The sequence below is a fragment of the Bufo gargarizans genome, chromosome 10, assembly GCF_014858855.1.
Source record: "Bufo gargarizans isolate SCDJY-AF-19 chromosome 10, ASM1485885v1, whole genome shotgun sequence".
Classification (NCBI taxonomy): Eukaryota; Metazoa; Chordata; class Amphibia; order Anura; family Bufonidae; genus Bufo; species Bufo gargarizans.
The window spans coordinates 73,191,401-73,204,355 of record NC_058089.1 but is presented as its reverse complement, the minus strand read 5'-3'; the positions used below and the strand labels follow the sequence as shown (position 1 = coordinate 73,204,355).

The 12,955-nt window shown below is 40.8% G+C and overlaps 1 protein-coding gene across 1 annotated transcript in view; it reads left to right on the top strand.

The window, feature by feature from the left end:
- Window positions 1-12,955, top strand: part of LOC122921096 (protein RD3-like) — a 32,692-nt gene that overhangs the window by 18,111 nt on the left and 1,626 nt on the right. The window contains exon 2 of the mRNA XM_044271033.1: window positions 7,683-7,996. Within this exon, the coding sequence (XP_044126968.1) occupies window positions 7,692-7,996 (305 nt within the window). The 5' untranslated portion in view covers window positions 7,683-7,691. The remainder of the gene's footprint in view (window positions 1-7,682; window positions 7,997-12,955) is intronic.

Sequence of the window (12,955 nt, the reverse complement as noted above, 5' to 3'; positions counted from 1 at the left end):
CTGTGCGCAGGGGTCTCGGTCGCTGTCAGCCCCTTCTGAGCAGGAGCCAATGCAGCTGGGGTTGATTGCTTCTGACAATAGAAGATTCAGCTCGCATGGGAGGGTTTTTTTTGTTGTGGAGGTTTAAATCCTTTGGCAAATGTTTGTCCCTCTAGGAGATTCAGGCAGTTTTCTGGGAGTAATAAAGAAACAAACAGGAAAAAATCTTTGAAAAATGTTCCGTCTGTTACTATTGGCAGGGTTGAGGCGGAAATTGAAGGTTTTCCGTTTGCTTGTAGTTCCCGTTTTGTCCTGCCTGCTAGGGTAGCGCTAGAGAGCAAGAGCATTTTTTGTGAGATTTTTGTGGATAGTGGAGCAGCTGTCAATCTCATTGATAATCAATTTGCAATAGCTCATGGTTTCCAGGTGTGCACTTTGGGAAAGGATATTCCTGTTTTTGCTATTGATTCCGCTCCACTTTCTCAAATCATTAAAGGGCATAGTTCACAATATCCGTTTAATTGTGAGTGATGCTCATGTTGAGGATGTGTCATGTTTCGTCCTTAGCGGTTTGCCTACTCCTCTAGTGTTGGGGCTACCCTGGCTCACTAAACATAACCCCACCATTGATTGGCAAGCGAGGCAAATAAATGGTTGGAGTGACTTTTGCAAAGAGAATTGCCTCACGACATCTGTTTCTGAGGTTGCTACTAAAACTGTACCATCTTTTCTCTCTGAATTTTCGAATGTCTTCTCTGAGAGTGGAGTTCAGGATTTGCCCCCGCACAGGGAGTACGATTGCCCTATTAATCTCATCCCAGGCGCCAAGCTGCCTAAATCTCGTTTATACAATCTTTCCCAACCTGAGAGGATCGCTATGCGTGCTTATATCTCTGAGAGTCTGAGAAAAGGACACATACGACCCTCGAAGTCACCTGTTGCCGCTGTTTTTTTCTTTGTTAAGAAAAAAGATGGTTCTTTAAGACCTTGTCTGGATTTCAGGGAGCTGAACAGTATCACTATTCGTGACCCTTATCCGCTTCCTCTGATCCCGGACCTGTTCAACCAGGTTGTTGGGGCTAAAGTATTTTCCAAATTAGATCTAAGAGGGGCATACAACCTGGTCAGGGTCAGAGGAGGAGATGAATGGAAGATGGCCTTCAATACCCCTGAGGGCCATTTTGAGAATTTGGTTATGCCTTTTGGTTTGATGAATGCCCCAGCCGTTTTTCAGCATTTCGTGAACAGCATTTTTTATCATTTGATGGGAAAATTTGTATTAGTGTATTTGGATGACATTTTGATTTTTTTCTCCTGATTTCAAAACTCATAAGGAACATTTACGGCATCCTGCGGGAGAATAAATTATATGCGAAACTGGAAAAATGTGTGTTTGCGGTTCCAGAAATTCAATTTCTGGGGTTTCTTCTCTCCGCTTCTGGTTTTCGCATGGACCCCGAGAAGGTCCGTGCTGTGCGTGAGTGGGAGCTTCCTGAGAATCAGAAGGCGATGATGCCTTTTTTGGGCTTTGCCAATTATTACAGGAAGTTTATTTTGAATTATTCCTCTATTGTTAAACCACTCACTGATATGACCAGAAAGGGGGTAGATTTTTCTAGTTGGGTCCTAGGTTTATTGGGCCTTACAAAATCCTGTCTGTCATCAATCCTGTTGCCTACCGTCTTGATCTTCCTCAGACTTGGAAGATCCATAATGTTTTTCATAAGTCCTTATTGAAACCTTATGTTCAACCCATTGTACCCTCACCTTTGCCTCCTCCTCCGATTATGGTTGATGGGAATCTTGAATTTCAGGTCTCTAGGATTGTGGATTCTCGTCTTGTCCACGGTTCTCTTCAGTACCTTGTTCATTGGGAGGGTTATGGTCCTGAGGAGAGGATGTGGGTCCCAGTGACGGACATTAAGGCCTCTCGTCTCATCAGGGCTTTCCATAGGTCCCATCCTGAGAAGGTGGGCTCTGAGTGTCCAGAGTCCACTCGTAGAGGGAGGGGTACTGTCACAACCAGACAGCTGAGAAGCTCTGACAGAAGCCTTTCAGAACCTCCTCCTTGAGTTTTCTTTGTTGTGATGTTCAGTTCCTCATCTCGTTAGCCTCTCTCAGCTGTCATGTAGTTGGACTCATTGCTTCCCTTTAAATTCCTCCCCATGATGCATTACTGGGCGGCTTATACTTCTTCCTGGAGTGTGTGTGCATGCTGATCCTATTTCCCAGTCTGCTACTAAGGTAAGTGCTGTACATTTATCTGTTATTTTCTGTTTGCTGGATCTTAGGTGACCCTGACTCCCTCCGTGTCTGGTGTAGGGAGCCGGTGGTCGTATCCCCTCACTATTGTAGGGTGTTCAGGTGTTATATAGTCGAGGTACGTGGATATGCAACCATCCACCTCTGGGATTTTTGCATAGGCTGAGCAGCCAGGGAAAGTGCCAGGTTTTGTGCAGGGGTCTCCCTTTTGGTTCCTTAGCTTTGGATCCAGTGAGTCATATATGCATGTTGCATTGTCTTGTTTCCTGTACACCGTCCGTGACACCTATGCGAACACCCCAATGGTGGATGATCGCATATCCTTGTACCTCGACTATATAACACCTGAACACCCTACAATAGTGAGGGGACACGACCACCGGCTCCCTACACTAGACACGGAGGGAGTCAGGGTCACCTGGGATCCAGCAAACATAAAATCACAAATTAATGTACAACACTTGGCAATAACCAAAGACAATTACCTCTCCCAACTGGTTCAGGACCCGACTAGAGGGATGGCCATACTGGACTTAGTATTAACCAATAGGCCGGACAGAACAACAGACGTGCAGGTTGGGGGACACCTGGGAAATAGTGACCACAAAGTAATAACCTTCCAATTATCATTCAAACGAGCGTTTCTACAGGGAGGAACAAAAATACCAAACTTCAAAAAAGCTAAATTTAGCCAACTAAGAGAGGCCATAGGCCAAACTAACTGGGACAAAGTCCTCAAAAATAAAAATACAGCCACAAAATGGGATATCTTTAAAAACATCCTAAAATCTCATTGTGAGAGGTACATACCGTATGGTAATAAAAGGTTAAGGAATAAAAAGAAACCAATGTGGATAAATAGAACTGTAACGAAAGCAATAAATGACAAAAAGAAAGCATATCATTCACTGAAACAGGAGGGGAGCACGGAAGCACTGAAAAACTATAAGGAAAAAAATAGAACATGTAAAAAACAAATAAAAGCGGCCAAACTAGAGACCAAGAGATTAATTGCCAAAGAGAGTAAAACTAACCCTAAAATGTTCTTCAATTATATAAATGTTAAAAAGTATAAATCTGAAGGTGTCGGCCCTTTAAAGAGTAATGAGGGGGAAGTCGCAGAGAGCGATGAGGAGAAGGCAAAGCTGTTAAATATTTTTTTCTCCAATGTATTCACTGAGGAAAATAAATTGTCAGATGACATGCAGAAATAAATTCCCCATTAAAAGTGTCCTGTCTGACCCAGGAAGAAGTACATCAGCGACTTAAAAAGATTAAAATAGACAAATCGCCAGGACCGGATGACATACACCCCCGTATCCTAAAGGAATTAAGTAATGTCATAGCCAGACCCTTATTTCTGATATTTGCAGACTCTATACTGACAGGGAATGTCCCACAGGATTGGCGCATGGCATATGTGGTGCCAATATTCAAAAAGGGGCCAAAAACAGACCCTGGAAACTATAGGCCGGTAAGTTTAACATCTGTTGTGGGTAAACTGTTTGAAGGTTTTCTGAGAGATGCTATATTAGAGCATCTCAACAGAAATAAGCAAATAACGCCATATCAGCATGGCTTCGTGAGGGATCGGTCATGTCAGATTAATTTAATCAGTTTCTATGAGGAGGTAAGTTCTAGACTTGACAGCGGCGAATCAATGGATGTCGTATATCTGGACTTCTCCAAAGCATTTGACACTGTACCACATAAAAGGTTAGTATATAAAATGAGAATACTCGGACTGGGAGAAAACATCTGTATGTGGGTAAGTAACTGGCTCAGTGATAGAAAACAGAGGGTGGTTATTAACGGTACACACTCAGATTGGGTCACTGTCACTAGTGGGGTACCTCAGGGGTCAGTATTGGGCCCTATTCTCTTCAATATATGTATTAATGATCTTGTAGAAGGCTTGCATAGTAAAGTATCAATTTTCGCAGATGACACTAAACTGTGTAAAGTAATTTACACTGATGAGGACAGTATACTACTACAGAGGGATCTGGATAGACTGGATGCTTGGGCAGATAAGTGGCAGATGGGGTTTAACACTGATAAATGTAAAGTTATGCACATGGGAAGGAAAAATGCAAGTCAACCGTACATACTAAATGGTAAAACACTCGGTAACACTGACATGGAAAAGGATCTAGGAATTTTAATAAACAGCAAACTAAGCTGCAAAAACCAGTGTCAGGCAGCTGCTGCCAAGGCCAACAAGATAATGGGTTGCATCAGAAGGGGCATAGATTCCCGTGATAAGAACATAGTCCTACCACTTTACAAATCGCTAGTCAGACCACACATGGAGTACTGTGTACAGTTCTGGGCTCCTGTAAACAAGGCAGACATAGCAGAGCTGGAGAAGGTCCAGAGGAGGGCATCTAAAGTAATAACTGGAATGGGGCAACTACAGTACCCTGAAAGATTATCAAAATTAGAGTTATTCACTTTAGAAAAAAGACGACTGAGGGGAGATCTAATTAATATGTATAAATATATCAAGGGTCAGTACAGAGATCTATCCCATCAGCTATTTATCCCCAGGACTGTGACTGTAACGAGGGGACATCCTTTGCGCCTGGAGGAAAGAAGGTTTGTACACAAACATAGAAAAGGATTCTTTACGGTAAGAGCAGTGAGAATATGGAACTCTCTGCCTGAGGAGGTGGTGGTGGTGAGTACAATAAAGGAATTCAAGAGGGCCATGGACGTATTTCTGGAGCTTAATAATATTACAGGCTATAGCTACTAGAGAGGGGTCTTCCTCTGGATCAACTTGCGGGATAACAGGCCGAACTGGATGGACAAATGTCTTTTTTCGGCCTTATGTACTATGTCACTATGTTACTTATCTTGTAGAAGACTGGGAAATAGGATCAGCATGCACACACACTCCAGGAAGTTGTATAAACCGCACACTAATGCATTATGGGGAGGAATTTAAAGGGATGCAATCAGTCCAACTACAAGACAGCTGAGAGAGGCTAACGAGATGAGGAACTGAAAACCAAAACAAAGAAAGCTCAAGGAGGAGGTTCTGAAAGGCACCTGTCAGAGCTTCTCAGATGTCTGGTTGTGACAATACCCTGATACACTCACAGGATTGTCTTACTAATTGCTAGCGCCGGTAATTTAGGCCGTAACGGGCATATACTGTCTGTTACTTTTGGCTTGTAACCCTGGTATTGGTTGGTGCCCTTATGATCTGGCGTACAGCCAGTGAAACGCGTAGGGACATTTTTTATTTTTCATTTGTCTGTCTGCCCTAGCAAGTGACTGGTCTATATTGCTTCCGACGAAGCTGGGCAGTCAATGTACAGGTCTGAGGGCCATCTAAGGGCAGTCAGAGAGGGATTTTATGTATAATTAGGACACGGGGACACCTTTAGGGGAAGAGACCCAGTATCTGTCTCCCTCCTATAATCTATCCCTGTTTTTTCCTAACTTACCCTCTGAGTGAGCCGGTGAACACACCTCCTGGCTGCTTTATGTACTCCCTACCAGTTCACTTTGGTTGGCAGTTGAGTGTTACCTCCTAGTGAGGTGTTTGTGATACAAAAAATTTTGTTGGGCCTTTCGTTTTAAACGGTACTAATAAAAGTATATTTTAAGGTTTTCCATTATTCAGTTGTAGTTTTACAACAGCTGGAGGGCCGCAGGTTGAGCATCCCTGTTTTAGACTATGAACAATACCATGATGAATCAATGAGATTGTTGAATGATAAAAAAAAAAATATAAAAAATCATCTAATCCAATACAGCTATATTAAATAGCACTGCGTAAACTTGTACGGAATGGGAAGAAAAAGGGTATTATAACTATAGAAAAGGCTAAATTTATTAACAATCAACATCCTATAACATCCTTATTTTATTATTTGCGAAAAGTGCATAAGTCGGAAACCCACCCGCCAGGGAGACCCATAATATCGGGTTAGTTTTACCTCTAACTTGTCCAAATATGTGGACGTTGTTTTACAAAATTATGTTAAAAAACTCCCAGCTTACTTGAAGGACACAAAATCTTACAAATTTTGGAGACTATAAAGTGGAAACCTGACTACATTTTAGGCACTTTAGATGTCACATCTCTCTATACTATAATAGAAAATAATAAAGGGAGCCGGCAGAATATTTTTTAAAGAAAGAGAAAAAATTACCACAGGAACAAACCCAATTTATTGAGGAGTGTATAATGTTTATTTTAAATCAAAATTATTTTAAATCTGAGGATACTTTTTATTTGCAAATGTGGGGAACCGCTATGGGGACCGTTGTTTTTCACGCATCACTTCTGCGTTGCGTGAAAATCACAGCATGTTCTATATGCTGCATTTTCACGCAACCCTTGCCCCATAGAAGTGAATGGTGCTGCGTGAAAAACGCATTGCATCCGCAAGCAAATGCAGGTGCGATGCGTTTTTCACTGATGGTTGCTAAGAGATTTTGTTTGTAAACCTTCAGATTTTTATCACGCGCGTGAAAAACGCATCAAAATGGATTGCACCCGCGCAGGAAAAACTGAACAACTGAACTTAATCGCAGACAAAACTGACTAAAATTGCTTGCAAAATTGTGCGAGTTTCACTGAACGCACCCTGAACGCATCCGGACCTAATCCATCACGCTCGTGTGAAAGGGGCCTAAGAATCACACTTATCCCTGATGAAGGACTCTGAGTATTCCGAAATGTGTTGGAAGTGTGGACTCAGGAGGCATCCGTAGGTACGAGCGTGTGACGTCACTCTGAAGGCCCGTTCCCAAGTGGCCGGATTGGCACGCTTGGGAAGGAGGAACCTGAAGATTGAGCTATCTTCTATTTCTCTTTGCAAAATTGAAACCAATCAGGACAGGACTCAGACCATATTACCAATGGCAAGTACCGGTTGTGTTTCGTATATTCTTTGGATTTGTTTTATGTCAGGGCGGGTTTGGTTTCTTTGACTATTGTTTAAAGTCAGTGATGTTCATTTTATACTTCTGTCTATTATCTTGTCCCAGAAAGCATATATAATTGGGTATTTCCACCATAAACCAAACCTCTTTCTGCCCCACATGCCAAGAGGGATCACATAAGCCTAGGTTTACACTTGTGGCTTTTTAGTTATGTTTTAAATATCTGTTCTTATCAGCTTTTTAATTTGTCATCAGTATCTCAATCAGTTTCGATCAACTGCAGTGCAAGTGTGAACCTACCCTAGTCCAATCTATGAGGCATGTAGACTGGACCTTGTATTATCTTGAGACAATTTTAATATAGGTTCAAGCAGGATTAAATCAAATTTGAATGTTCTTTCCACCAAATTCAGGCACCAGGAGATCGTATATACAAGACTGTCTGTCTGTGAATTCTGAGTTATTTTTGTAGGGTAAATGAAATTACATCTATCGTTTGTGGTACTCATTTTAACATGTATTTTATGTGTTTTTACTAGGCATCAAGAATGTTCCTAGCAGGACTCTTTGGCTGGAATGACCCAGATGGGTCTGCAGTGAAGCTCGCTCCTAGGGGTAGCGCAGAGCTAGTTACAGAGACTCTAATGATAGAACTAGGATCCCACTTAAAACGTGCAGAAAAGCATCAGCGAGAGCGTCTCATTGAATACAGACGAGTGAAGAATGGAGTAGACTACACATGGCTAGCATCTTTTCCACGCCAAGGCTATGAAATCAGCCCAGGTGACCAGCTGGAGCTTAGAGACATTTGTTCCAAAATAAAGCCTTCCCAATGTGGCCCTGTCATACTCAGGTAATATTTCTTTAAATCTAGATTTGGTTATGAGACAGAATGAGGTATATTTGTTCAATCATTATTTAATATTGCTATTTGATATCATGTATCAGTTATATTGGGATTCATGTATAATAGTGTTAGGGTCATGCATATGGCCCTATTACAGATCATGTAATACATGTTTTACAGATCCATAACACTGTATGGCTTCCATAGGCAACTACTAGCCCATGCTGAAACTGTATGCCTGAGATTTTATATTGACAAAAAAAATGTCTTATCTCATGCCAGGGATGAACACAAATTCTTGCAGCAGCATTATACTGTGGCAAGCAGTATGCCTACACACCAATTATACAGACTCATACAGACTGCAGGTGCCATGCACACAGATTATAATTTTACAACTCAATTCACAAGCTGCAGAAAAAAACAGCATGCAGGTTTTGCATTGGTTTTGCAGGCCATTCATGCATTTTCTACCATTTTCATTGTTCCCAATTTCATTATAAAAAAAAAGTCAAGCAAGGACTCTACAAAGTAGCAGCACACTGGCATGCACAAAGACACATGCAAACACTAAAAACATGAATAAATGTAAATTGTATTATTGCTATACTGCTAAATTTGTTATCAAAAGTGTGTCGGGCCTATCTACCAGTGACAAGCTGGCTTCTAACAGATGGGACCTACTCTATCAGACTTTCCTCTACTGGGCTTTTGGCCTACAAAATTTGGGCAATGTCTACCTTGGTTAGAAGCCCTGGACAGGTGGGCAGGGTGCGCACAGTTCAAATAGGGGAAGCCACTTCCCCAAATGTATAATACAAAGAAAGTTAGACCAACAACTCCAAAAACGGTGAAAAAAAGAGTTCAGGTGCATGCTACTATGGCTGCAAAGTAAAGGCAAACGAGGACACCAAGTAGCAGCACATTGACATGCGCAAAGACACATGTACACAGTAAAAACATGTACAAAGTGTGCTGCTACTTTTAGTCCTTGCTTGCTATTACATTGCAGCTATGGTGGTGTGCAACTCTTTTTTCATATTTGTGGAGGTGTTGGTCTTTGTTTTTTGCATTGTACATTTGAGGGAGTGGCCCTCCTATTTGGACCGTGCACACCCTGCCCACCTGCATAGGCTTCTAATCAGAGTCACATAGCTGGATTCTACACTGCCCAACATTTGTAGACTAAAAGCCCAGGAGAGGCAAGTCTGTTAGTGTAGGTCCTGTCTGCTGGAGGCCGCCTTGTCGCTGGTATGTGGGCCGACAAAATTTTGATTAAAAAAATGCACAAAGAGCTTCTAATTGTCATTAACGTAAGTACAGCTACAATGCAATTTACATTTATTCATGTTTTAACCATTTGCATGTGTAAATGTAGTTCTTCACCTCCACTTAATGAGCAGGCCATTGTCGGTAAGGAACTCTTACTTCTTGACAATATGCTTCACTGGAGTGATGAAGCTTTGGAGCGAAACCCGGGTCAGACAGGAGCAATAGGCTTCTATTTGTTATAATCGCTTGTGTCCAACTACATTTGTCAGTATTATTAAAGAAGGTTTTATCTACTGAATAGCGGATCTTCACTATTGGAGTTTTTATGTTATATAGAACTACTAAGGAATAAGAACATCGGAGGATTTGTGGTGTTTACTGTGTCAGAGGTGCCTGATTTTCACCTGCCCCTGTGAGTATAATAGGGAAAGGTGCAGGTGAGAAGCATATACTGTGCACTATTAGTGCGCTTTTCCTACAGGAGCTGTAGTGGAAAGAGGAATATTTGGAGTATACGGCATCCCACTAGTGCTTGCATAACTGGAGGATATTTGAGAGAGGAGGAAGTAGTGAATAACTGTGCGCACCCGAAAAAAAGCATGTAATAATATTACAGGCTATAGCTACAAGAGATGGGTTGTTGATCCAGGGAGTAATTCTGATTAGAGTCGAGAAGGAATTTTTTCCCCCTTAAGTGGGGAAAAGTGACTTCTACCTCACAGGTGCCTTCCTCTGTAGGATAACAGGCTGAACTGAATGGACAGACGTCTTTTTTCGGACTGATAAACTATATTACTAGTCCCCGTGTAAATGCGTCTTAACTTTTTTTTGGGCAATATTATATATATAGTAGTGATAAATGTCAGTGTAATGCTTTGCGCACCCCCAGGTGTGACACTATATTGAGAAGGCTGGAAGGACTGCATCCAGTTTAGACAAAAAAAAACTGTTCTTGTTGTACCAATTTTGGCAAATGAAAAGTTTAGAAATATATAACGATATGAATGCATTGAAAGGGTGCGTTTAAATTGTCGCGCTACTTGCTATAGCTATGTAACCTTTGGCAGATTTGATTAGGCAAGATAAAGAGATTGAAGGCTTCAAGTATGGATCTTATGAAGAAAAAATAGCTCTGTATGCAGACGATATCATGCTGTTTGTGGGCTCCCACGGATCACTTACTAGGATCTTTGAGATCTTTGAAGAGTACAGCGAATATGCTGGACTCAATATAAATTGGTCTAAGTCGGCACGTATCCCGATTGATCCCTTGAATGGGCTAATACCAGGTCAACTGGAAATTAAGAGAGTAGATGAACCAGTAAAATATCTAGGGATCCAAATAATGCCTAACTCTAAAGATTACGTTCGATTAAATGTAATACCTAAAATACAAGAAACCAGGAAGAAAATAGAAGTATGGAAAAAACTGTATGTCTCAATGGCAGGCCCTCTATGAATTATATACTAGAGAACGCACCGATAGTAATTCCCAAAAAGATTTTTTTTTAAATGGCTTCTCTTCTGGTGGATTTAATATGGTGCGGCAAAAAACGTGAACAAGAGCACAAATATTGCAGACCCGAGAGAAGGAGGGAGGACTATCAGCTCCGGATATGGAGCTATATTTACTCTCTGGTCATATTAGAAATATGATAATATGGAGCAATTCACAAAGATATAAAAACATGGTGGCAGGTATTAATAAAAAACTGGATAAATGCAGTATTTTTCAAATAGTGGAAGCTGACATTCTGTCACAGCAGCAAACCAGTAAAATACCGCTATTTGGGCTATGGACCAAAACTTATAAAGAGGTAAGACAACTGTGGGCTCCAACTAGGTTACATACAGACACCCTATTATGATAATACACTTCTTACATAATCCATAATTGAAATCAATTGAACAGAAGATTTGGTGGAATCATGGAATTGTTAAATTGGGGCAGGTATGGCGGAAGGGAGATATAGTTACCTACCTAGATCTTAAAAATGAAGGTGGATTTGGAAATAAGGATCCGATTTTTTTTTTTTATTATTTACAACTGAAACAAGCCCTACGAGTGTCAGTAGGCAGGGGAACACAAATTGTTACTCTTCTCCCCCCCCCCCCCCAGTCAATATCTTCAAATTAAAAATAGGAAAGAAATTTGTCTCCAAGATACATTATATGGCAGTTTGTTAAATCAAAAAACTAAAAAAATCGCAGTTAACTGCCTAATGCATAAATGGCAGGATGCTTTGGAGCCTCAACAGGAGGAAGTCTGGGAGGGGGTGATGAGAATTACGCAATTTAATATAATGTACCGCCTATACTATTCCCCTATAAAAGCTAATGCAATATACAAAACCAAGGAATTTAGTTGCAAAAAATGTGGGCAATTGGGGGTAGACGATATTCATATATTGTGGACATGTAAGAAGACCAGCGAATTCTGGTGGAAGGTGAACGAAACAATATATAAACAACATGGATTTAGAGCCCCTTCGGAACTTGAGACCTGTATATTGGGAAAGCTAGATGGGATAGGCTCTGTTAAAAACCGGGAGATAGTGGCCAAACTCTTATTTCAAGCTAGAAGATGTATTGTAGCACATTGGAAAGACGGCGTGGACCCTGAGGTCAGGGAGTGGGAGATCCAGTTTAGAACCTCACTCACAAGAGAGAAATTTCATTTAGTATCTAGGGGGAAAAAAATCCAGATTCAATGAACTTTGGCAGAAATGGTTAAAATGAATTTAGATTAGAGACTGGGGGGGCGGGGGGGGGGGGAGAGAGAAATCCCTTTTTTTCTCTCTCTTTTTGTTTTGTCTTCTGTTTTATCATACAAGCAGTGGGAAGGGTGGAAATATTATACTTAAGTATATTATTGATAAGTTGTTTGATATAGGGGAATTAAAGGGAACTATTGAAAAGTATTGTAAAATGGACAAATTAAATGTAAATGAAAATGTATGTGGAAAATAATAAAGAATATTTATAAAAATAAAAAAAATTGTCGCGCAAAGTATAAAGAAACTGGTATGGGCAGTTTTGTTTCATGCAAATTTTGCATAAATCAATAGTACGGTGAATATAACAAACTCAGTAATATACTATATCTTATCATATAAAAATGACTTGTTCTTCACTTACCAGCTGATCCCCTCTTCCATTCCTTAAACTAACTTTCTCTCTGAAATAATTTGTTTTAGAACAGAATAGTATACCTGCTCAGTGAACGATTGGATTACAATTATCCCGTAGATGAATTCTATGGAGAAGGGAGGGGGAGAAGCAGTGAGCTACCCTGAGAGCGAAACAAGCAGAGAGAGATAGACATGATTCAGAAGACGTTAACAAGGTTGACAGATGTGGGAACAAAAAAGTTTTAATAACACCCCCTAAATGGGTGCCCACCAAAAAAATTTCCCCAAGTAACGAACTGACTTATTTACTAAATAATATATACACACAAAAAAGGAGTCATTATAGCCGTTTAACAGCCAGTGAATAGAGGCCAGACAGACCCCCACTGAAATCAATAGGCCCATTTTTTACGGGCGTTATGACAGAAGTGCACCTGTCTAATGGCCGTTAAAAATGATTACATGAGCGTTGCGGCAGGCAGGGAGCTTAAAAAAAAAAGAAAACTGATACTCACCTATGGCACAGCTGGGAAAACTTGCTCAACGCTGGAGGCAGCAGAAT